The sequence below is a fragment of the Zalophus californianus genome, chromosome 15, assembly GCF_009762305.2.
Source record: "Zalophus californianus isolate mZalCal1 chromosome 15, mZalCal1.pri.v2, whole genome shotgun sequence".
Lineage (NCBI taxonomy): Eukaryota > Metazoa > Chordata > Mammalia > Carnivora > Otariidae > Zalophus > Zalophus californianus.
Window position 1 is genome coordinate 33,037,536 of NC_045609.1, and position 26,925 is coordinate 33,064,460.

Below are 26,925 nucleotides of genomic sequence, written 5' to 3' on the forward strand. Positions count from 1 at the left end.
TGTTATAGTTATTTCCTAAGTACCTTACGGGCTTTGATGCTACTGTAAATGGATGGTATCGTTTTATTTTTTTTCTTCATTGTCATCACTCTAACCTGGCTACTTACTTTCAACTCTAGCCTGGATTGCAATATGACCTGATTTCTCCACTTGCATTCTTTCCCCCTCTAATCCATTCTACCACACATTACCTTTGTAAAATGATAGATCATGTCACCATATTGCTTAATACCCTTCGGTGCACCTAGCCAAACAATACAAATTCTTTACCAACTGTCTAGACTTTGTGTAATCAAATCTCTGCCTGCCTCTCTGGCCTCATCTCCCTGGTCTTCTTTAAGTGCGGAAACACACAAAGCTCTCTCTCGAGGTCTTTGCACTTACTCTTTCCTGTCCAGTACACTTTGTGTCTTTTAAGTCTGAACTCAAATGTCAACTCCTTAGAGATGCCTCCACTGCCCATTGCATCTGAAGTAGGTCCCCTATGTTATTCTTTTTATCCTCTTGTTTGTTTCTTTTATAGAATCTACTATAATTTATAACTATTTTATTTACTTTTTTTGGTCTGTTTCCTCTTTGGACAGCGAGAGTGGATCTGCAGGATCTAAAATGGTCCTACTCACATGACTGGAGCCTTGGTTTTCTGGCTGTCGACTGGGACACCTTAATTCTTTTCCTTGTGGTCTCTTTTTCCAGCTGGAAAGTTTGGACTTCCCTAAAGAGCAACCGTGTCCTAAGAGGTTAACTTTCAAAACAAAAGCTGCAAGATCTCTTAAGGCCTAGCATAGACAGTTTTACAAATCATTCCTGTCTCATTCTATTAGCCAAAGCAAGTCTCAGGGCTTGTGTCTTTTATAAAGTTTTTTTTTTTTTTTGGACAGAGAGCAAGCGAGCGGCATAAGCAGGGGGAGCAGCAGGCAGAGGGAGAGGGAGAAGCAGGCTCCCCACGGAGCAGGGAGCCTGATGTGGGACTCAATCCCAGGACCCTGGGATCATGACCTGAGCCAAAGGCAGACGCTCAACCAACTAAGAGGCTGGTGTCTTTTAAATGATGTTTTCTGTTTGTTGCTGGTATATAGAAAAACAATTGATTTTATTATACGAATTTTATAGCCAATCACTTTGCTAAACTCTCTTATTATTTCTAATAACTTGGTAATTGTAGATAATCTTGCTTTATTTCTGGTCAGAAAACATGATATGTAAATATACCAACTAACTGAAATTTATTAAGCCTTACTTTATGATCTACTGTGTACTCCCACTTTTTTTCAACTGTTCAATATGACTGAAAAGAATATGAATTCTCTAACTGCTGGGTATATAATTCCAGAAATGACTATTACATCAAATCTGTTAATTGTCAAAATCTTCTGTATCTTTACTGATTTTACATCTGCTTGACCTATCAATAACTGGAAGATATGTCACAGATCATGGATTTCTCAATTTCTCCCCAATAAAAAAGTAATTATACAAATTTGGTTTAATCTACTTTGAGATGGTTCTAATGAGTTCATACAAGTTTAAAATCATATCATCTTGGTAAATTGTTTATCATTATATAACAGTCCTCTCTACTGCTAAGCCTACCATGTTTGATATTAATTCTGTTATGCCAACTTCCTTTTGGTATTTGCCTAGTGTATATTTTTCCTTTCTACTACTGCAACTTCATGGATGGATGTATCTCTGGTAAAGAGTACATAACTGAATTTTGTTTACTCTTATGTTTCTCAACCAGTGAGTTTATTCATTAACATCTATCATTAATAAATATATCTCTGGACTTCTTATCATCTTATGTTTAAATATTCATCCCAGGGGCGCCTGGGTGGCTCAGTCATTAAGCGTCTGCCTACGGCTCAGGTCATGGTCCCAGGGTCCTGGGATCGAGCCCCACATCGGGCTCCCTGCTCCGCAGGAAGCCTGCTTCTCCCTCTCCCACTCCCCCTGCTTGTGTTCCTGCTCTCGCTATCTCTCTCTCTGTGTCAAATAAATAATCTTTAAAAATAAATAAAAAAATAAATGTTCATCCCACTTTTTCCTATGCTTCTTGCTCCTTTTTATAAATTTATATTTGCCCTTTCGTCCTTTTTCTCTCTACTTGTTATTTATATACTCTATCTTAGGTTTACTTTCAAATTTTTACTGTACGCATTTAGCTTAACAAAGTTAAAAAACATCTTAACATCCTCTCCCCAAATAATAATTTAAAAAAACTAGAATACCTCAACTCCAGATGCTCCTCAGTCTTGACTAACAGTGCTCTTAGCTGACAAATAGTTAACTGAACAATGTTAACTGAACAATGTTCTTTTTAATTTTTGTTTATTTTTAGCTCTATCTTTTTAAAAAACTCTCCCCACTACAAAATAATTATTTTATATAGACAATATCTGCCATTTTATTTATTTACCATTCTTTTCTGCATCTCATACTAACCTTCCTGCACCTCAGACATCCTGGATTCATTTTCCTTTTCTTGAAATATATCCTTTATACATTATTCCTTTACTGCAGACATCTCACAGTGATAAATTCTCTAAGTTTTTGTTCATCTGTAACAGTCTTCATTTCACCTTTGTTCATTTTTTTAAATTTATTTTTATTTATTTGACAGACAGAGACAGCAAGAGAGAGAACACAAGCAGAGGGAGTGGGAGAGGGAGAAGCAGGCTTCCCGCGGAGCAGGGAGCCCGATGCGGAGCTCGATCCCAGGACCCTGGGATCATGACCTGAGCCGAAGGCAGACACTTAACGACTGAGCCACCCAGGCGCCCCACCTTTGTTCATTTTTTAAAAGATTTATTCATTTGAGAGAGAAACAGCATGAGCGGGAGGGGATGAGGGAGAGGGAGAGAGAATCTCTAGCAGATCCCACACTGAGTGTGGAGCCTGATGCAGGGCTCAATCCCAGGACCCGGAGATTATGACCTGAGCCAAAACCAAAAGCTGGATGCTTAACTGACTGTGCCACCCAGGTGCCCCCATTTCACCTTTGTTCTTAAAGATTTTTTTTTTTCTGAGTACACAATTCCAGGTTCACCATTATTTTCTCTAGAAAATATTCTGCTAAAATATTCCACTATTGCTGCTGAGAGTTCCTTATAACTGTCACTCCTTTGTGGGTGACTTCTTTTAAGATCTTCTGTCTTTGGTGCTCTGCAGTTCCATTAAGATTTATCTTGACATGGATCTCTTTTTATTTATTCTGCTCATGTTTAATCTTCATTCTTTTATCTAGTGCCACTGTCAGTCCAAGCCCCTCTAATTTCTTCATGTGGCCATCTTCTTCCTCATTAAACCTCATCCATATCTGGAATTCGTTAGACTTTTTTGCCTCAGGGTTTTTGCTCTGTATTTTCTTTTACCTAAAACAAGTGGGAAGAGCCTTCCCACCTCTCCTTTGCCTGCAAACTCTCACTTCTTCAGATCTCAATTCAATATCGATTTCTGAGAGAGGCTTTCCTTGATCCTGCCCTCCCCCCGGAGTCTACATTGCTATGATAGCTCCTCTAACAGAACACCATTTTCCGTCTGCCTCATCTTTACCACACTTCGCAATTACAGTTGACACTCAAACAATGCAGGGGTTAAGGGCACTGACCCCTGTGCAGTTGAAAATCCATGGCTAACTTCTGAGTCCTCTAAAGCTTAACTACTGGCAGACTACAGTTGATGGGAAGCCTTACTAAGAACGTAAGAGTCTATTAACACATATTTTGTACATTGTATGTATTATGTACTGTATTCTTACAATAAAGTAAGCTAGAGAAAAGAAAATGTTATTAAGAAAATCCTAAAGAAAATAGATTTACAGTACTATACTGTATTTACTGGGGGAAAAATGTGCATATAAGTGGACTTGTGCAGTCCCAACCCATGTTGTTCAAGGGTCAACTATACATTTACGTGTTATTTGTTAGCATCTGTTTCCTCCATTAGTCTGTATATGATGTAGGGATAATGAATGTGCCTGGCTTTATTCACCATTCTATATTCACAGCCTAGCACAGTGCCTAGCAAACAACAGGTACTCAATAAATTTATGTTGAATAAACGACCAAATGAAAATCCAACTTCCTTTACATGTCATATAACAGTGCTTCTAGATCTACACTTGCTACTTACTCCCTTTTCCTAAAATGTTACTCTCCTGGCCTGCAAACTCCTTATTCAGCAGAGAAACTCCTCTGTGAAGCGTTCCTTTATAAAACTTGCCCACACATGAGCAGAGTTTTTTGCTGCCTGTCTAGGTACCCCTAGAATCTCAACCATTGCCCTCACCCCAGTGTACTCTAATTACTGACATCTGCCTCCTCCTCAAGATGGAAGCCCTAGAGTCTACTGCACCTCACAGGCTGGGCATTTGAAAAATGCCTGAGGAAAAAGATGACTGGCAATGCACTGCAGGGGGGAATAGCTGATGGGGCCAGGTCTTTGAGCAAATAAGAAGGAATGACAGCAGAAGAGATTAGCCTCATCAGAGATAATGTATGCCATTCTTCAGAAAGAGAATGAAATCAAGTGGGGTAGGGTGATGAAAACAGGTAGACTGGTGAGAGGAAAAGGAAGTTGCCGAGTTGACTTTGTGTTCTCAGCAAAATGTGAGGAAGCCATTCTTCTTAGAGGGGCAAGGATGGAAGCTCATGTGACAGTACCAGACAGAACAGAATAGCCACTTCATTCAATGCTTAAGTCTTAGCAACAGCTGACTGCCACAAATTCCTTACCCAGTCATGCTTTACCAAACCCAAGGATGCATCAATAAGTGAACCTACACTGTCCCAGCTCAAAGTTTCCAGAGGAAAAATCTGATCTAAGTGGTTCCATCCTTTTAAAGGTCAGTCACTTCCCATTCAATCATGTTACGGGAAGGAATCTCTGATTTAAACTACATGAAATCATATAAAGAAAGCTGAATGTATTTTTAATACAACATGGTCTCTCTCCCATGCCTCCTGCATTGAGCAGTATCTCTTCATATAAACAAACAAAAAGATTTAATGTTCCTTTCTAGATCAATTTGCACAGCCTTCCAAAACACCTTGCACAAAGGAGGCATTCAAATTGTTTTAAAAATTGAATTAAATAGGAGGTGTTTAAGTCTCTTGGTAATTCCCACAAATTTGAGGAGGGAAATTTACAAATCTTTTAAAAATAACATAAACATGTCTCTCCTTGTGAAAGAGGAATGGGCAATAGAAAAAAAAATAGAGCAGTAAGAGAGATGGGAATTACTCAAAAATGTTTTGTTGATCACACTAGTGGATTCAGTGGATATCTCATCAGACCTTTCAATTTACAAAGCCTTGACAACAGTAAGTGTGCAAAATTTGGAAGGGCTGGATCTATGGGAAAATAATGGGTGTATTCACCTTTGAAGTACCCACTGTTCCATTCATGTGGGCACCAATTATGTCTAAGCACTGTCTTCAAAAGCCATCTAGCTTCTATAGCTCTTATTTTCTTCCAATCTCAAAAACTTATTATTCTTTATACTTGAAGACCTCCTATAGAACCAAGGGTCTAACCATTAAAGCAAAAGGTAAAGATATCCAATGGAAAAATTCAAAGTAATGATTTTATTATCTCTTCCCAGTCACCTCTCTTTTTCCCTCTAGGGGCCACCAAGAATAGAGCAAATAAAAACTGTAAAGTCCATGGCATATATATGTTAAAATACACGTGAAGCCGTAGATTAGGAAAAATTCACTATTTTATTTAATAAAATGCTGTAATCCCATCTAAGTTTTCCACACAGCTTCATGTTAACTGTATGTCTATAGGCTATCACATATTTCAGTTCTACAACAGTAAGGTTTAAACTAGTATGAACAAAAATTAAATAAATCCCGTAACAGATAATAAGGAAACAGAGGTCAGGCTGAATGATGCCCTATAAAACTACAAAATTAATCAAGGAAATAAAAACTTTAGTACATTTTAAAAGTGAGTCAGCCCTGGGGCGCCTAGGTGGCTCAGTTGTTAAGCCTCTGCTTTTGGCTCAGGTCATGATCCCGCGCATCGGGCTCCCTGCTCGGCGGGAAACCTGCTTCTCCCTCTCCCACTCCCCCTGCTTGTGTTCCCGCTCTCACTGTGTCTCTCTCTCTGTCAAATAAACAAGTAAAATCTTAAAAAAATAAAATAAAAATAAAATGGTCTGGAACTAAACAGTGGTAACGGTTGCATAACGTTGTTGACGTCCTTAATGCCACGGAATTATATACTTTAAGACAGTTGAAACAGTGATTTTTATGTTATGTGAATTTTACCACTTTCAAAAAAAAAAAAGTGGGTTACAACTTTCCATTTTACTCTAGAAATAAGAATGGGAACATAGTCTATCCTACTTAACCTAGCATACACACACTGAAAACCTTTATTGGCCTAGGTTTTCAGAGCATGGTTTTGCTGTCTATGCATTCCTTAGCCAAACTACTTAAACTCTCTGAACCTCCCTATCTATAAAACAGGCATACTAAAAAAAAAACAAAACAAAACAAAAAAAACAGGCATACTAATAGCATCTATCTTACACAGATGTTGCTAAGATAAAATGGAGATAATATAATCTAAGCACAGTGCCAGGTAAGAGTAACTGAAAAACAAGTTAGTTGTATTTTCCCCAGAAACTATGCAATCTTCAATGTTAGAAATAAAACCTTACCTAGATCAAAGATTGTTGCAGTATCATTTGTGGACCTTTTCCCTGAGACTCTTTGAGGGGAGTCCATGAGGTGAAAACTATATTTATAATAATTGTAGGACATTATTTGTCTTTTTCACTGTAATGACATTTACATGGACAGTACAAAAGCAATGCTGGGTAAAACTGTTGGCACCTTAGCATGAATTAAGACAGCAGCATCAAATTGTACTAGCAGTAGTATATTCTTCACTATAAATCCACAGTTTAAAAAAAAAAATCTAGTTTCATTTATCCTTGATGAAACAGTAAAAATGATCAATTTTATTAAATCTCAGGCCTTGAATAAATGCCTTTTTTTTTTAAAGATTTTATTTATTTATTTGAGAGAGAGAGAGAGCATGAGCAGAGGAGGGGCAGAGGGAGAAGCAGGCTCCTCTCTGACCCAGGAACCCAACAGGACCTGAGCCGAAGGCAGATGCTTAACCGACTGAGCCACCCAGGCGTCCCAAATACATGCCTTTTGAATATCCCTGTGGGATAAACTGGCAGTATGTATAAAGCAGCTGGGCTGTGTATCGAAGTAGATGGCTGTTGGGAGGAAAAGCACTTGTGAGGCTGTCAGAGCTGGAACTGAACTAGCCTCTTTATCCATGAAGACCATTTGTATCTGAAAGAACGACTGACAAATTAGTTATTCAGACGTGGTTATTTGACAGACATTATCTCAAGAAAAAACTTCAAGGAAAACAGTATTTTTGGCCAATAATAAAATTCAAGCTCTCAAGTGAAAATTAGAATTTTAGAAAATGTGTATCTGCTACCATGAGCTTGACAGCAGCTTCCTAATACTTAAAGACTGTGATAAAATTAGTAGCATAATACATTTTTTTTAAAGATTTTTTTTTTAATTTTTATTCATGAGAGACAGAGAGAGAGAGAGAGAGAGGCAGAGGGAGAAGCAGGCTCCCAAGGAGCAGGGAGCCCGATGCAGGACTCAATCCCAGGACCCCGGGATCACGATCTGAGCCGAAGGCAGACACTTAACCATCTGAGCCACCCAGGCGCCCTCAATTAATACATTTTTATAATTGCATAGTGAAATTTGTCAACATTTGGAAGATCTGCAAAACTCAGTGAACCAGTATTTTCTAAATGACCAATACAAAACTGTACATAGGTTAAAGATCCAGTCAAAATGCAAAAGAGACCAACGGATTTTAATTTAAGAGTATGAAATGTTCACTGATCTCATTTCTGATTTCACATTGCAAATGACCTTTTCGAAACTATAACTTGTCAAGTTTTAGTGTAGTACCAAATATCCAGAATTATCCGAAAAGACTATTAAAGTACTCTTCATTTTCCCAAATCCATTTTTGTGTGAGTCCAGATTTTCTTATATACTTCAGTCAAAACAACATAATGCATAGACTGAACACAGAAGCAGTTTTAAGAACCCACCTGTCTTCTATTAAGGAAACTTACAAAAATGTAAAACAATGTCTATCTTCTCACTAAATATTTTTGGTTTGGGAAATAGATTTCTCATGAAAAATATGTTATTTATGTAAACAAAAAAATATATTACTATTTTTAATGAACTATCAAATGTTAAATTTTGCAATCTTAACTTCCAATAAGGTAAATATTAATAACTATAACCCATATAGAAAAAGGCTCTTTGGTGTCCTCAATAATTTTTAAGAAATTAAAGTGATTATGTAAATAAAAAGTTTGAGAACTGCTACCTTATCATTCACTGTTTTTGTTCACAAAACTGAAAAGTAATCTACCCCATACACAGCAGCCGTACAACATGGTGAAGACATTTGGACAGCTACAGCTTACAATACAAAGTAAATGATCCATACCAGATACCAAATTCCAACCTGGTAGAAATGTTTTGGGAACAAAGGAACAATGTGCCCCTAATTTCTAAGGCAAGGTCATTAGTATGCTATTTAAGCACATGCCAGGTATCTAAGAAAAGACAAATCTGGTCCAAAACACACACAACGCCTGATTCTGTATCGTCTTTTCCTACCTTCCTCCCAAAATTCACTTCCAATTGAATTGAGATAGGAGATAATTGAGATTATCAATTTGAATTGAGATAAGAGAAACTTTACAAGGGATCCTCTACAAAAGCAAATCAATTTGGGGGCCTGCCTAGAGACTTTGATTTTCTCTGGAGGGTCTCTGATTCAGTGTGAGCTCTGTTCTAACCTGCCTTAATAAAAAGACCACAAAAACAAACTTCCAATTCAAGTTTGGCTCCTCTGCTCACTGAAGACCTTGACTAGACTACTAAATAGTGTTAACATTGGAAATGGCTCTGGATGTCTAGGCTAGCCTCAGAAATAGCCTGGGTTGCAGAGAATCTCTACAAGTGATCTAAGTGTGATAATAACACTAGTAAAAAACAGTAAACATTTGTTGATGTGTGTTTCAAAACACATGTTTGCATGCGCTAAGCATCGTTCTAAGCATTCATGTAAATTAATTTAATCCTAATAATCTTACAGAGTTACAAAATTAACTTAATCCTAATAATCTTACAGAGTTATCCCCATTTTGTCCTGGTATTCACTAGATCTGCATTATGTCACTTTTCCAACTACCATACTAAAATGCCATCCTTCCTGCCTCCTATAACCCTGAAAAACATGAAGAAAGCTTGTTGAGCTTATAAAACTAGATTGCTATAATCAATATCTACCACCCAAGTAACTCGATCATTATCAGATTAAAATCTGATACTTTTTCCTACAACAAATTCCTCTCTTAAGATATTAGCTTCCTATTTTAAGAAAAGAAAGAATTGACACTCTGTACAATAATAAGGTCTCAAAGAAAAGGAATCAAAACTTGTTGAACTTCTAGGAATACTTTTAGGAACTTCTTGATGAAAGCAAAGAAGCATTCCAGAAACATACCTGTTGGAGCCATCTTTCATATGGACTTTGGCATAAAGAACATCCACCATGCCAGGATCATCGTTCATGTATTCTATGCCTGCCATCTCTACTTCTAGGGGTTTCCCCCCAGAAATGCCACTGCAAAGGAAAAAACATTAGATCTTTATAAATGTTTAAGCTGAGTGCTCGCTTCGGCAGCACATACACTAAAATACTAAGCTGAAAGGGCCATTATATTTTAAACATGGTTATTATACAGTCAAATATTACAAAAATGAAATTGCTGGGTTTTTTTTTTTTACTAACAGTATTATCTAATCATCCTTCTAATTTCAAAATTAACATGTTCTATGCACACCGACTAGAAACACAATTATTTCCAAAGTCACACTATAGTTATCTCAATACCAGTTTATTAGTACTCAGAGGAAAAAAGCCAAGGAATGACAGTTCTGGTTGACAAAGACATTCACTCTGTTGCTCATCTCTCGGGTTTTACTTCATTATTTCTACAACCTGCAAACACCATTTTACTCATCTAACAATGGTGGAGGCATAAAGTAGTATCACATCTTTAACAGCAATTTGGCAATATTTATAAAAAGCCTTCAAGAACAGAAACCCTTTCTTGTGCAAGCAATTCGATTTCTAGGAGCCAAACCTAAGGAAATAATTATGAATTCAGCTACATATCCAATCACAGCTCATAAAGGAAAGCTCTTTACAGAAGAATTCCAACTGATAAATACAGAATTCCAACTGATAAATGCAGAAGTAATGATGAAATTAAAATATCACCATTTTGCAACCCCTGACGAAATAATGGATGAAGACAATGATTAGTGATGGCTGCTGAAACTTAACAGCAAAAGATTGGAGAAATATAAAGATCCCTATAGAGGGCTGACCACACCTGAGCCCACTGATCAGGCTTACCACACAACACAAAAAAGAACAGCCAGACAGTACATACTTTCTGATATGATGTAATAGGTTATACTCATACTCATGAAAAATAATTTATGCATAGGGTTTGACTGAGGCATTGTTTGGAGCAACCAAAGATTGGCAACAGATTAAATAAATACTCATTAGGGTTTTAAGAAAAGGTGCACAACAATGTGCATGCCATATATTACTATTTGTGCAAAAGATGGGGTAAGAAATATATATATATATGTACTCATATGTGTATACATTTCCTTGTACATAAAATCTCTGGAAGGATACAAAAAACTGCTAAAATTTGTTGCCTTTAGAGAGGAGAGCAGGGTGCTTGGTGGGAATGGCAGTAGAAAGGAAACTCTTCACTGCATATCCTTTGTATCTTTAAAATTTTGAACCATACAAATGTATCATCCATTAAAAAATTAATAAAAATATAGAAGCAAAAGAAGCCAAACACAAGTTTATCTACTGCACGTATATACAAAAGAAGCCAAACACAAAAATGTATATATTGAATGATTTTATTTATATGACATTCAAGAACAAGCTAAATTAATCTATGGAAACAGAAATCAGAACAGTTATTTCTGGAAGAAGTGAATTTACCAGAAAAGGTCATGAGGGAATTTCACAGTGATGACAATGTACTACATCTTGATTTGGCTGAAGTTACATGAGTGCATACATTTGTTAAAATTCATCAACTACACTTAAGATCTGTGCATTTTACTATAAGTCAATTACACCTCAAAGAAAAAATACACACATACATATAAAAGAGTGTGAGAGCCTTAATAGTAATTATCTTTAAGTAGTAAGATTAAAAGTGGTATTTTTTTATGTCTGCAACTTTGACTTTTCCAAAACTCGTATGTATTACTTTATTTTAATTGAAGTATAACTGAGATACATTATATTAGTTTCACGTGTGCATGTTATTACTTTTCTGTTACATAAAGCCTCACCATCCTTCTTCTTCCCAGACCCCTTACACAGACTTATACTTCAACCAGAAATGGTCTTGCAGTGCCAAGCTGAAACCCAGTTAAAAATCAGCTCACCACCACAGTCTTCTGCAAGCCCCACGAGGCCAGGAAGTCTATCCATCTTGTCTACTCCTATATCCCCAGCACCTGGCACAGTACCTTCTATAAAATAGGTACTCCATAAATCTCTGTTAAACACTGATCAGATGTTCTACTCTAAAGAGAGAAACTTTTCTGGACAATTTTGAGAAGAATGTGGACACATCCCTATATGTCATTGAAAACCATGTGGTACTACTCAAAGACAAAAGGATATTAGGACCCACCAAAAGGCAATTCTCAAAAAAGCAAAGCAAAAAAGTTCTCTTGATACTGAACCAAGGCCATAGGGAGACCCTTTGTAGCCTAGGAATCTTCGTGGCAAAGATTCTCTTAGCGGCGCCTGGGTGGCTCAGTCAGTTAAGCGTCTGTCTGCCTTCAGCTCAGATCATGATCCCAGAATTATCGAACCCCACACTGGACTCCCTGCTCAGTGGGGAGTCTCCTTCTCCCTCTCCCTCTCCCTCTGCCTCCCCTCCTTCTCAAAGAAATAAAATCTTTTTATTCTTAAAGATTTTATTTATTTATTTGACAGAGAGACACAGCAAGAGAGGGAACACAAGCAGGGGGAGTGGGAGAGGGAGAAGCAGGCTTCCCGCGGAGCGGGGAGTCCGATGTGGGGCTCGATCCCAGGACCCCGGGATCATGACCTGAGCCAAAGGCAGATGCTCAATGATTGAGCCACCCAGGTGCCCTCAAATGAATAAATAAATCTTAAAAAAAAAAAAAAAAAAAAGGATTCCCTTAAAACTTCAAGACCATATTATTGCACAAGATCAGGATTTCTTTCAGTAAGAAACTAAATAACTATTTTGGACAGATATTCAAGAAAAATTATTGCCTTCATTGTAAATAGCCCTATTACCACCTCTAATAAGTGGGATATTCCAAAATACAAGCCAAGCTCTAAACTACTACCTGAGGCCTGTAGCTTCAACCAACAACACAGTGTATCTCAATCGAAGTAATAGCTAAAGAATTCAATATGAAAGACTACCATTCAATCCTATCAAAGTGCAGCCAGCCAAACTTACATGAGAAAAACAGTTTAATACTAACTATACATTCCTCTACTGGCTTTAGCTCTAACCCTGCATAACCACACCATTGGTTTAGTTTACCACTAAAATGTTTTTACTGGGGGCGCCTGTGTGGCTCAGTCGTTGAGCATCTGCGTTCAGCTCAGGTCATGATCCCAGGGTCCTGGGATCGAGCCCCGCATCGGGCTCCCTGCTCAGCAGGAAGCCTGCTTCTCCCTCTCACACTCCCCCTGCTTGTGTTCCCTCTCTCGCTGTGTCTCTCTTTGTCAAATAAATAAATAAAATCTTTAAAAATAAATAAATTTAAAAAAATAAAATGTTTTTACTGGATTATGTCTAATGTTATACCCTCAAATTCTAGGGATCTATACAAAAGAGAACCATGTGAACAATTTTTTTTATCTTCTGTAAAATTCCTGTTGAAGACACTGCTCATCATCATTTTAGGTTAATATTTACATGACAAGTTTTCCTCGGATTGAGAAAGAGCAAAGGATTCTCTCCTAAAAACTTGTTATGTTCCTTTTTATCAGATAAGAACTAATAATAATCGATGTGTTTCTTTCTGGAAGGTAGTTCAAGTATACCAGGGCTTGAAAACTACTAAATTCTATTCCTCAAGTACAATTATAACCTTTCCTTGGTTTTCAGGTAAACATTTTCTCCCATTCCATCTTTATGGTTTCTGAGCTCCACGACTTTAACATTTCTTTTGCATTATGTCCTCACCCTGAACCACCTCAAATCTTTAGAATGAGATGCAGTACCAAGAACAACAAAAAATAAAAACAATGAAACAGATCTAAAGCCTGCCTTACGAGTAGGATCAGAAACTCTTCTTTCTGACCTTCCCTAGGATTTACCAAGAGGGAGAGAAATTCGGTGGTTTGCCTGGTAAATGCTCTTTGTCTAGGACACCAGTGAGCATACTTTTCAACTAAGTGACATCTGAGGCAATGATCAGGAGGCAACATTTGTCCATGCGTATTTTCCTTTTCTGTCCTTGCTCTTGTCCCTTTTTACCTTATTATTTGGTGTTACCTCAGGCCTACAGGGGACACTTAGGTACGAGAAAAGTGATACTGGAATTTAAAAGTACTGCATATTTGTCAGACTATATACTCAGAGCCATTGCACTGTTTGTGCTCTACATTACACAAAGAAAAGTCACAAGGGAGACATTTAGAGCTTCAGCATTTACTGAACACTGAATAATTCATTTGAAATCGATAGAGCTACATGAGCCGTTAGCTTAAGAACTGAAATCAAAGTTCTGTTTCTGGTAGGTAACATTCCTTAAACTCAAAAAACATCCCAAAATTTAAAACAAATATTCAACTACCCATTTCTTTAAAATATCTATATAGCAGCACAGTTTTAATTCAATCTGAGTCTAGCCCCATTTATTTAACACCTCAATTTAAAAAGCCATCTAACTGTAGCCAACTACAGCATGTTATATATTAGTCTGTTCAATTTCAGTGTTTTCCTTTCTTATATTTTAATTTGGAATCTTTACATCATAAAAGGTTCAGATTAGAAAGGCCATTATTTACTCACAGTCTAAGTATACCAAGTACAAAGGCTGAGATCAAAGAGTAAGAATAAGGAAGGGAAAAAAGTTAAATGACACATTTCACTCACCAGGGCTATTACATAAGTGTGTGCATGTGTGTGTTCGCGTGCACAAGTGTGTGTGTGTACATGTACTTTTCTTTAGGAAACATTTTTTCCTTTTACGGAAACAAGGCACTTCTAACCAATCTCAACAGCCAATTCTGATTCTCATTCTAATAAATTAATTTTGCACTATGTACTTTTTAAACAAGTTTACGCGGCAGAGGAGGTGGGAGAAGAGGCCTGGAGAGGCTTACGTTACTTGCTGGTTTCAAATCTTTCCAGCTTTTTGAAAAAAGCATCTTCAAAAAAATTTCTGCCTGCACTGCAGATTTCTGGCAGTGTAACTTTGTCCTATTTCAAAAGCTTTGCTGAATTTGAGAAACTACAATTACTGTTTTCATCCTGTCATGTCAAAAATTCTTAGGAACTATTAAGGCTGCTCTTCATTTCCTATGCACACCAACCCTGACATGCTTAAAGGGCTCAGATTTGGCATTTAGTCACAAAAGGCACCAAAAGACATAAAACGGAGGAACTCAGCTAAATCCTCCCATAGCTCAGGATAAAGCTTCAGTGATTAAAAACCTGTGACCTGATTTTCATAGGTAAAAAAACAAATACTTCCCTAAACCAATATTTTATCTACCTTTAAATTTCTTCTTAGCAAGATTATCCTAATGGCAGCCAAGAAAATGCAGCTGCTTTCAGTTACATTTAGCCAAAAAGTGATCTGGAAATAAGGTATCAAGACTAACTCTTAAACCAGGTAACATTGCTCCACTTTGTGAGGTAAAGCATAAAGTTTTATCTTAGGCAAGGAAGTTGTAAATACTTAATTGCAAACACCCAATTATTCTGAATTTTAGGTTAAGATGGAGAGAAACAGTTATGTCCATCAGTGAGCAAAGATCAGGACAAAGAAGTATTCTTTGCAGACTGCAAACCCAATCAGCTTATGATTTTGCTCAAGAAAAATATCTTGCCTTCAAAACAACTGGGAAAGGAGAACTGGCCCACGTATAAGTCATTATGTTACACAGTTTCATACACAACATATACATGAAAAAATTTCTAATCCTTTTACCTTGTCTTTTTTTTTTTAAAGATCTTATTTACTTATTTGACAGAGAGAGACACAACAAGAGAGGGAACACAAGCAGGGGGAGTGGAAGAGGGAGAAGCAGACTTCCCGCCGAGCAGGGAGCCCGATGTGGGGCTCTATCCCAGGAGCCTGGGATCATGACCTGAGCTGAAAGCAGACACCCAACAACTGAGCCACCCAGGCACCCCAATCCTTTTACCTTGTCTTATGCAATGAACTAGGGAACCCATTTCTACAAGGTCATATTAAAATAGCATGAGACCTGAATATTATAACTGAATTAAAAAAAACCACTTCAACTGAGTCAGTTTTCCAATTTCTCTTATTCTTCATCAATCTTAAGAAAAAGAAGCAAAGGGTAGGGAAGGGATGATTCTTTAAAATAAAGCTGTTAGGTCAGATATACATGTAAATTAAAATTTTATAGTAAAAAGAGTAACAACTCTGACCCCAGAAGAGCAATGTTTTCCCTGAGCTAAAACAGACTGCTTAGACAGTTTTTGGCGTTCTTAGAAAACTACCTGTACTTAAGAAAGAAAATTAAAGTGCATTTCTTGAAATACAATGAAGACCTTTGTAAGGAATCATGTTATATAATATTTGAGTTACTCTGGTAACAGAATAATGGCTCTCAGAGAGCCTCACATCTTATTCTCTGGAATTTGTAAATATGCTACCCTACATGGCAGACAGACTTTTACAGATATGATTAAGGTTAAGGACTTTGAGATGGAACGATTATCCTGGATTATCTGGGTGGGCTCAATCAAATCACGAGTCCTTAAAGGCAGTGAACCCTCCCTGCAATGGCCAGAGATAAAGATGGGATAACAGAAGGGTCAGAGAGAAGGAATTCCAGCTTCTATTGCTGAAGACGGAGGAAGGGGGTCACTAGCCAAAGAATGTGGGTGTGGCCTCTAGAAGATGGGCTTTAAAAGCAAGGAAATGAACTCTTTCTTTGAGCCCCGAGAAAGGAACACAACCCTGCTGACACTATGATTTTAGCCCATATCAACTACCCCACAGAACTATAAGATAATAAATTTTCACTGTTCTAAGCCACCAAGCTTGTAGTAATGTGTTCGCCAGCATAAAAAACTAGTACAGTATCCTATACCCTATAATGGGATGTCCTGTTAACAAAATTTGTCAACTGAACTAGTATAATTTAAGGCAGAGTCTTTCCATAAAAATTTGTAAATATATGCTTTAAATCCATTTTAACCCTTTCAGACAATGGTCCAATATTAAGTGTTACAAGTGGGTGAGTCAAAAGACCTTGTTGCCATGTGACAAAAACAAGTTTGCCTAAGTGCAAAAACAAGTCTGTGATACCAAAGAGAAGCCAGTACAAGGTGACCACCCTTCCCCATTCCTGTAGATTACTCACTCAATGAATTCCTCTTTACACTGCTGTAGCATCTCACATGTCTGCTGGATCTCTTGCTCACTCAAAAGCACCAACATTCCAATGGTTAGGTGAAGCTTTTTGGGATTCTGGAAAATGGTGCTATCAACCCCATGATCCTGTTATCAAAGAGAGAAAAACAAAAAACTCAGCCCACATTAAAGTAAATGGCAGGAATAGAATTTAGAGTCCAAAGGTAAGCCCACATATCTATGACCAATTGATTTTCAACCAGATGACAAGACAATTTAATGGAGAAAGAAGAGTCTCCTCAACAAACGGTGCTGGGACAACTGAATAACCACTTGCAAAAGAATGAAACTGGACCCATACCTCATACCATATGCAAAAATTACATCAAAATGGATTAGTGACCTAAATACAAGAGCTAAAACCATAAAACTCTTAGAAGAAAGAGTTTTCTTAGGGGAAAATCTTTATGACCTTGGACTTGGCCATGGATTCTTAGATAGGAATTCAACAGTCTGGGCAACAGAAGACAAAAACAGATAAATGAAACTTCACCTAAATTAAAAACCTTTGTATATCAAATGACACTATTAAGAAAGTAAAAACACAACCTACAGAATGACAGAAATATTTGCAAATCATATATCTGATAAAGGTGTATATCCATAATATATAAAGAACACAACTGCACAACTAGAAAATAAAGAACCCAATTTTTAAAATAGAAAATGAACTCGAGGGGTGCCTGGGTGGCTCAGTCAGTTAAGCATTTGACTCTTGATTCTGGCTCAGGTCATGATCTCAGGGTCATGAGATCGAGTCCCACCTTGGGCTTCACCCTGAGCATGGAGCCTCAAGATTCTCTCTCTCCCTCTGCCTCCCCACACTCAAAAAAGAAAGAAAGAAAGAAAGAAAATGAACTTGAGTAGACATTTTTCCAAAGAAGACATACAAATGGCCAATAAGCACATGAAGATGTTCAACTTCGTTAGTCGTTAGGAGAATGCAAATCGAAACCACAAAAAGGTACCATTTCATATCCACTAGGCTGGCTATAATCAAAAAAGCAGAAAATAACAAATGCTGGCAAGGATATGCTTAATGGGTACAGAATTTCCTTTTGGGGTGATGAAAATGTTTCAGAATAATACACAGCTGGTAATTGCACAACTCTGTAAATGCACAAAAGGCCACTTTAAAATGGTTAGTTTTGTGTTACATGAAATTTACCTCAATAAAAAAATTTTTTAAAAAAGTAACTGGTAGCCTGAAAGAATGGCATGCCCAAGAGAAACAGAATGCCATCTAAATGTAGGCTCTAAGAATATCTTTTGCTCCTTTATCAACTTTGCTGGCCCAGAGCAACTGGGCCTCTTACACGATTCCCTAAAGAACGATATACTCTATAAAAAACACCATTTCTATCTTAGCAGACACTGCAGGTAAAATATTATGTGTTAAGAATAAATTCTCCCAAGCAGAGAAATGAGTGAAAAATGACTTTGGAGAGATATCCAGACATTGGAGTTGCCATATCAAATACAGTCATCCTTTTTTGTCATTCATTATTCCTTGCACTTTAAAACATTTGTCTCTGGGTAGCAAAAATAGTAAATCTATGGGAGCCTCGGTGGCTCAGTTGGTTAAGCAGCTGCCTTTGGTTCAGATCATGATCCCAGAGTCCTGGGATCGAGCCCCGCATTGGGCTCCCTGCTCTGTGGGGAGCCTGCTTGTCTGTGGGGAGCCTGCTTCTCCCTCTCCCTCTGCCTACTTGTGCTCCTTCTCTCTCTCTCTCTCTGTCAAATAAATAAAATCTTTTAAAAAAAATAGTAAATATACTCATAAATCTCCCTTTTTAAAAAAACTGAATGAAATTCACTTAAAAATTAACCATTTTAAAGTGTACAATTTAGTGATATTTATTGTATTCACAATATTGTGCAACCATCAGTCCTCCTTAGTTTCAAAACCTTTGCATCCCATAAAAACACTCCATAATCATTAAATAATCATTCCCCATTCCCTATCACTCATCCCCTGGTAACCTCTAATTTGCTTTTTGTCTCTTTGGATTTGCCTATTCTGGATATAGCATATAAAAGGAATCATAGCGGCGGCTGAGTGGCTCAGTTGGTTAAGTGACTGCCTTCGGCTCAGGTCATGATCCTGGAGTCCCGGGATCGAGTCCCACATCGGGCTCCCTGCTCAGCAGGGAGTCTGCTTCTCCCTCTGACCCTCCCCCCTCTCATGCTCTCTCTATCTCATTCTCTCTCTCAAATAAATAAAATAAAATAAAATCTTTTAAAAAAATAAAAAAAATAAAAGGAATCATAAAATATATGACTGCTGTGTCTGGCTTTTTTCACTCAGTATGTATTCAAAGTTCATCCAAACTGTACCATGTATTGGTACTTCATTACTTTTTATGGCTGAATTATATTCCATTGTTTATATATAACATATAACATACAAACTTGTTTATTCATTCATCCCTTAATGGCCATTTGTGTTGTTTCCATCTTATGGCTATTATGAATAATGCTGCTATAACCATTCATGTACAAGTTTCTGTGTTACCATGTTTTCAGTTCTTTTCAGTATAAACCTAAAAGTGGAACAGCTTGGTTAATATAATAATTCTAATGCTGGGTTAATATAGTAATTCTAATGCTTAAATTTTTGAGGAACCACCAAACTGTTTTCCACAACAGCTGAATCATTTTACATTCTTAGCAGCACTGTACAAGGGTTCCTATTTCTCTCCACCTTTGCCAACACTTACTACTTTCCTTTTAAAATTTTATTATAGCCATCCTAGTGGGCATGAAATGGTATTTCATTGTATTTTGATTTGCATTTCCCTGTTGACCTATGATGTTGAATATCTTCTCATGTCCTAGCTGGACACCTCCTCTGGAGAAATGTCTATGCAAATTCTTTGCCCATTTTCTATCTTTTTATTGTTGAGTTGTATAAATTCTTTAAATATCCTGACACTAGGGCGCCTGGGTGGCTCAGTTGGTTAAGCGATTGCTTTCGGCTCAGGTCATGATCCTGGAGTCCCGGGATCGAGTCCCACATCAGGCTTCCTGCTCAGCAGGGAGTCTGCTTCTCCCTCTGACCCTCTTCCCTCTCGTGCTCTCTCTCATTCTCTCTCTCTCAAATAAATAAAATCTTTAAAAAATAAAATAAAATAAAAAAATAAATATCCTGATACTAGCCCCATGTCAGATCATGAATCCCTTTTGAAGGAAGTAGGTCTCAAGTTTCATTATATTCATCCTGCAAATGAAGACAAGAAAAAGAGTTGAGAATCTTCTCCAACAAGAGCAAAGCAGGAATTTTATCTCTGAATTGCAAGTTTTGGTCCCATAATCTGATTCTTGGGCTAATAAACCACCCCAAAGGCAGAGAAATATATCTATCAAACACAGATAGCTTACGTTCTGTTCTTGGCTTGCCTAAGACTGCCTAATTTTTGCCTTGGCAACGGGAGTTAATAGATTATTCATTTTTCTAAGTGTTAATGGAGCTTGAGCTATTTTTATATCTGATGAAGAGTTTTGTGATTCTACACATCAACCCAAATTGCCTCACTTAATGAAAGTGATTTTAAGGAACAATCAGCTTTAAATGTTTCAAGGAAGGCTAAGTGCAATGTTTATCACCCCAGTTGCTCTAACCCATGACAGAACCTGTCACTTTAGAAAGGCATGCGAAGTGTTAAAAAGTCCCTCAAATGATTCCAATATGCACAACTCCATCCCAAACTACAGTTGAGAATTGCTCCCCTAGTAATAAGAGCTAATATTTTTTTAGTCCTTATTCTGTTCCAGGCATTTCCTATGCACTTTACATAGACAAACAGCCTATGAGGAAAGATGTATTATCCCCATTTTACAGATGAGGAAACTGAGCTGAGGCACAGAGAAATAAAGTCACTTTCCCAAATAACACTGCTAGTAAGGGATGAAGCCAAAATTCAAACCCAAGCAGTCAGGCCACAAGCCTACACTTTTGATCAATATTATATTGCCTCACTAGTAACAGCCGCCTAGAGGAGGATGGAATAAATGTGATCGTCACCCAGAGGCAAGTCCTCACACATTTCAACAAAGCTCACACAATAAATGGATCTGATCACTAGATGGAGAATAAAGCAAATCTCATAATTCTCTGAAAAGTGATATTTGCCTTCCCTTGATGTGACACCACAAAAGCATGATCTATAAAAGAAAAAAAAAGGGATGAATTCAACTTGATCAAAATTAAAAACTTGTACTTCAAAAGACTCCATTAAGAAAATGAAAAGACAAGCCACAGAGAAAACTATCTGGGAGAAAAATACTTACAAATCATCTATCTAGTAAATATAAATACATAAAAATTCTTAAAATTCAATAATAAAAAGATATATGATTCCATTTAAAAATGAGCAAAGAACCTGAATAGGCATTTCACCAAAGAAGATATACTAATGACTAAGAAACATGTGAAAAGATGCTCAATATCATTAGTCATCAAGGAAATGCACATCAAAACCAAAAATGAGGGCACCTGGGTGGCTCAGTTGGTTAAGTGACTGCCTTCGGCTCAGGTCATGATCCTGGAGTCCCTGGATCGAGTCCCGCATCAGGCTCCCTGCTCAGCAGGGAGTCTGCTTCTCCCTCTGACCCTCCCCCCTCTCATGTGCTCTCTCTCTCTCTCTCATTCTTTCTCTCAAATAAATAAATAAATAAATCTTTAAAAAAAAAACAAAAATGAGATATTGCTTCATGCCCCATCAGAATGACTACAATCAAAAAGACAGTAAGGACATGGGGAAACTGAACTGCTCCCACATCGCTGGAGTAAAAGGCCATGACATACACAACGCATTCTAAAGTGGTTCAGAAAGAAAGAAAAACAAGAGGAAGAATGATAAAACAGAGTAAAATACTAACAATAGGTGAGTATGACTAAAGGGTACTATCCTTAGTCTTACAACCTTTCTGTGAGTTTAAAATTATTAGTATCCTACTGCTGCTATAACAAATTACCACAAATTTAGTGGTTTAAAACAACACAAATTTAGGGCGCCTGGGTGGCTCAGTCGTTAAGCATCTGCCTTCAGCTCATGTCATGATCCCGGGGTCGTGGGATCGAGCCCCGTATCGGGTTCCCTGCTCGGCAGGAAGCCTTCTTCTCCCTCTCTCACTCCCTCTGCTTGTGTTCCTGCTCTCGCTACCTCTCTCTGTCAAATAAATAAAATCTTAAAAAAAAACAAAAATCCACAAATTTACTGTCTTACTACCTAGCAAAAGAAAGCTCTAGAACTTTTCCTTCCTTACCTTATTCTTTGAGAGCCTATCACTTCAGTAAACCTGATTTCACTTGCCAAGAAAACACTGAATACTGGGAAACAAAACACAGAGAACAAAAAAGAGCAGGAAAAAGAACAGACGGGATACCTTTAAAGACTACACAATCTGAATTCTTTTGGAGAACCTTGAGTCATAAGCCTTCAGTCTTTAATTGTATTGGAAGTCATATAATTTATACATAATCTTACTGGACAGTCTTTTAATAAATGGAGAAACACCCTGAATTTTAGCAATACCATCTATGAAGAAAGCTTTTTCTTTGACTAAATTATCTAAATTTACTGTGGAACCAAACAATCTTCAAGGCAATGGCATAAATCTCTAGAGCCACAATTTTTCTTTGCTCAGAATATATTATATTCCCACCCACAAGCCTCTTGACTGAAATGAATAAAGACCAACAGCAAATTCTTTACTCCGGGGTTTTAATTACACTGGGCCCAGCTCCAAGTTCACCCTTACTCGGAACTAGAACTATTTCACTCCATTAGGTTGGACAACCAGGCTGGTGCCTGAAAATTCAAATGGTGGTGACTTTCCACCCAACAAGCAGCAGCAAAGGGTGAAATAACAGAATTCCCTAGGGCAGTTTGGTCTAGATGAAGAAAAAAAAAAGAAAGTGTTTCTTCATGGCTAAGTCTTCTCTAAGGTGTTTCTTTATTTGTTAAATAAGGTCTCATCCAAGGAGAAAACGATGCACAAGATACCTCCCCAGAAAGCTTGTGTGCAGGCTTAAGCCACAGTTCAGAGTTCCAAGTCGCATCCGAACTCAGCAGTCCCAGGTGCAAAATCTTACCCCTGTCATTCAAACGGCAGCTCCATGATCTACCACTAGCAATTACCACAACCTCACAGGCCCTTCATTGATGGCACTTTTAATCCGGCACTTGGGCTCCACCGGGGCAGAACTGCTATCTATCAGCATGAACAATTAACAAGGAATAGCGAAATCTAAAAATGCCAAACTTGGGGAAAAGGCCAGGAGAGAGAAGTATGGATTAGCCCACCATGGAGCATTCATTCATTCTCTCTGCTTCCTTAAAGCCCCAGGTAGAACTCAATCATCCTCTCCGCACAGATGGGCTGTAACACAGGTGCACCCGCCAGAGCTGTCAGCTAGCAGAAGGGAAGCCTCTGTGCCATTACACAGGAGTTAACGAGAATATCTAGGCATCTAACCCAGACCTGTACCACCCAGAAGCACTCTGACTTGACAGGACATGCTGACAGCCAGAGACAAAACAAAACAAAACCAAAACTTCCTCAAATTATATTCACAATTATCATCTTCTAGGAGCTCCAGGCATAACAAAGGTTTGTGATTTAGCTATAAAAGGCCTTTAAACCGGGAATACAGGGTCTAAGGTTTTAATTCCAACTCTGTTACAAACCAGCTGTAATTAGGCAAGCCATTTCGCTTCTCACGACCTTGGTTTCCTCCTCTGTGACATAAGGGAAATGGCCTAGTTTACCTCCAAGTCAAAGGTCCTATAAATTTTTTACATGCTCCCACAAAACCTATAATTTAAGTATGAAATAGGTATTTGTGAGGGATCCACCAATTCACTTCCTGATCTTCCACACAAAGAAAGAGAGGAAATAAACTTGGGAGCCTTCCCTATGCTCATTATATTTTCTTTCCTTTTTTATGGTCAAATCCCACGAAATCACTTCTGGGCAAGTGACATAAACCTCATTCACATAGGTAACCTATTCGAACAAGGCAGACTGGTGAGAAGAGCATTTGACTTTGCAACCAGACAGGCCTATGTTCAAATTCTAATTCTGCCACCTATCAGCAGGGTGACCCGAAGTGAGTTACTCAATTGTTCAGGAACTTCAATTTCATTATCTATAAAAAGGACATTTCCCTCTAGAAGTTGTTCTGATGATTAAAAGAGACATGTGTGATGCCTCTGGTACAGAGCAGTATGGAATAAATACAGGCTTCCCCAGCTTCCTGCTTCTTACATGACCATGAACCACTCTAAGCAAATACTATCTTTGCTCGCCTTTATAAAGCTCCATCAAGAGCTAAATTAGGCTCTGCTGAGTCATTTCTATTATTCCTTAATGGGTTCACAAAAGCTGACTTTGAGTCTCTATATGTTATTAATAAAATATCTTAAGTTGAATAAGCTTCAGAAAACAGAGTTTGGATTCTTCTGGCTTATAAATTCTATACAGACATAATTACAGCAAAGTGGAAGTTCTTAAAAACAAAGGACAAATATTCAAACATCAGATTTTACACTGACCGGAAAAAAAGAATGCACTGTCTAAATATCCATACCCATGAAAAAGGAGCAAAGAGTATCTCCCCTTCACTAAAGGATGCATTCCTCTTATCTTTGATGAGAACAAGGAAGAGTTAAACCAACTTTTCTAAAAACTTAACTATTCCTCTGTAAGTTTAGTTGTAAGCACTAACTAACAATCCATCTATCAACCTACATTTATTCCCAAAGACAGACACTGATCACTCGATCATTAGTAATGGGTTAACAGTACACCACCTCCTCAAGCCAAACCCTTAACTTCTTCTGGATGCCATGCTTTCCCTCATTTCCCATACTGTAATCTGTGGTGTTACTACAGAAACAGCTAACACATATACAGCACTAGCTATGTGCCATGCTCCAAACATAGCTTAAACACCTTAATTTATTAACTCACTCTTTGTATCAACAGTAAAGATGAGTACTATTATTATTCCCACCTTAGAGAAGACCTCTGAAATATTTCTGGAGTACATCCCCTCCTGAATACACCACAGATCTAGCCTTTTTTTTTTTTAAGATTTTATTTATTTATTTGAGAGAGAGCACAGGAGCAGGGGGAGGGAGAAGCAGGCTCCCCACTGGGCAGGGAGCCTGATGAGGGGCTCAATCCCAGGATGCTGGGATCATGACCTGAGCTGAAGGCAGCCACTTAACCGACTAAGCCACCCAGGCATCCCTAGTCTTTATTTTCAACAGACTCTATCTAGTCTCTAACTGCTATCTGCCTCTGGTACCCCACTCCTTAACTCTCAATCCATTCTCCACGCTGCCTTCAGAATTATTTTTCCACAATGCTAAGTTAACCACACGAGTCCATACTTAAATTCTTTACTAGTTCTTGACTATAAGATACACCCAAAATCCGCAACGCATACAAGACCTTTTACCACCTGAATTCCATTCACCTTGCCACTCTCTTCCCTACATTACCCACTCTAGCCTCCAATCTTAACCTCCTCACTCTTTCCTGAACACAGCAGACTAGAACACTGCCATACCTTGCAAGTGCGATCTCCCCCACATAGAATGCTCATCCCCCACTTGCAAACTTGGCACAAGCTTTTGTTCTTCCATTAAGACTGCTCCGGGAGCCTGGGTGGCTCAGTCGTTAAGCATCTGCCTTCGGCTCAGGTCATAATCCCAGGGTCCTGGGATCGAGCCCCGCATTGGGCTCCCTGCTCAGCAGGAAGCCTGCTTCTCCCTCTCCCACTCCCCCTGCTTGTGTTCCCTCTCTCGCTGTATCTCTCTCTGTCAAATAAATAAATAAAATCTTAAAAAAAAAAGAGACTCTGCTCAAATGTCACCTCCCTTATTTAAGCCTTTTCCAGCCACTGGAGAACCTCTCCTGTGAGTTCCCACTGCAGTAGCTGCTAATGGCACCTCTAATCTCACAGTACTGTAACTGTATTCATAAGAACACTATTTCCCCCTTAGAGTACGATATCCATAAGAGTAGAGTCCATTGTTAGTACATAATACATAGCCTGGCAAATGGCAGACATTTAATAGTGAATGAATGAATAAAACATAAACATTTGTTAATAACAATGGTCTCCATCCAAATGGTGCAATATATGAATCTTGTAAACATTTCTTACTTTCCTAACCAAAAGCAGAACTCAGGAATTTACAACTTTTCTTACAACCAAAGACAACTATTCCATCTCCATCCTAAATTAATTCATAAGATAATTACAAATCCCACAACTCCCTTATATATGAAGAATCCTAAGTTATACACCAAAGGTTTTACATATAAATTTTCTTCTTCAGTGAATAATACTAAATGGAAAAATAATCCCAACTGGGGAGGAGCGGAAACCCAGATCCATTAGTCATTTCTGCCCACTACAATGTGAGCAGAATTATGTAGTTTCTGGAGCTATAACCTATTCAGGTTCTCCAGGCAGCCTGAGCAATCCCCTATTGCTATAAGCCCTCAGAATGCTCCAAACACAGTTTTGAATTACTGTTTTTCATTACCGATGTGCTTTCTACTGGACCCTGCTGTGAGATAAAATGGAATTATAGCAGCATTACCAGCTATAGAATGACTGAGAGATATACAGGGTTTTAATATACTTCTTGAACTCACAGGCAGTGAGACATCTTTGGATCTTAATGTAAGAGAGAAAAGAGTGGAAAAAATAAGGCGCAGTTAGTTTATCTGCAGATCACAAAGATGGAAAATACCTTTCCAATGTCAGTGAGCAGCTAAATCCTACATTACATACTTGGACTTAGAGAGCTGAAGCACAGGGATCATAGTGATAATGTCTGGAGTGAAATGACATTTCTTATAAAACTAATCAGCACAAAGGAAGGTGATTTCAGAAAACGCTCTTCTAAAAGGTAAATTCACAATTTCCTTGGAGAGTCAAGGGTGAGGTCAAGGACAAGCATGCTACCAAATAAAGAGAGAAAAGAGACCAACTATTTTAAAGGAATAAAAGAAAAGTTCAAGGACGGGTGCGGGAAAGATAGGATGTGACCTGGGAGTAGAAAGGTCATCTGCTGTATCAAAAATGTGACCT

At 38.0% G+C, this 26,925-nt stretch overlaps 1 protein-coding gene across 6 annotated transcripts in view; it reads right to left on the reverse strand.

Annotated features, from left to right (window-relative positions):
* ASCC1 (activating signal cointegrator 1 complex subunit 1) overlaps positions 1-26,925 on the reverse strand; it is a 105,611-nt gene that overhangs the window by 41,843 nt on the left and 36,843 nt on the right. For all 6 annotated transcript variants that reach the window (XM_027596387.1, XM_027596388.2, XM_035724273.1 and 3 more), the window contains exons 6-7: positions 16,759-16,895; positions 9,592-9,711 (exon numbers count right to left, since the gene is read on the reverse strand). In XM_027596387.1, the coding sequence (XP_027452188.1) occupies positions 9,592-9,711; positions 16,759-16,895 (257 nt within the window). The remainder of the gene's footprint in view (positions 1-9,591; positions 9,712-16,758; positions 16,896-26,925) is intronic.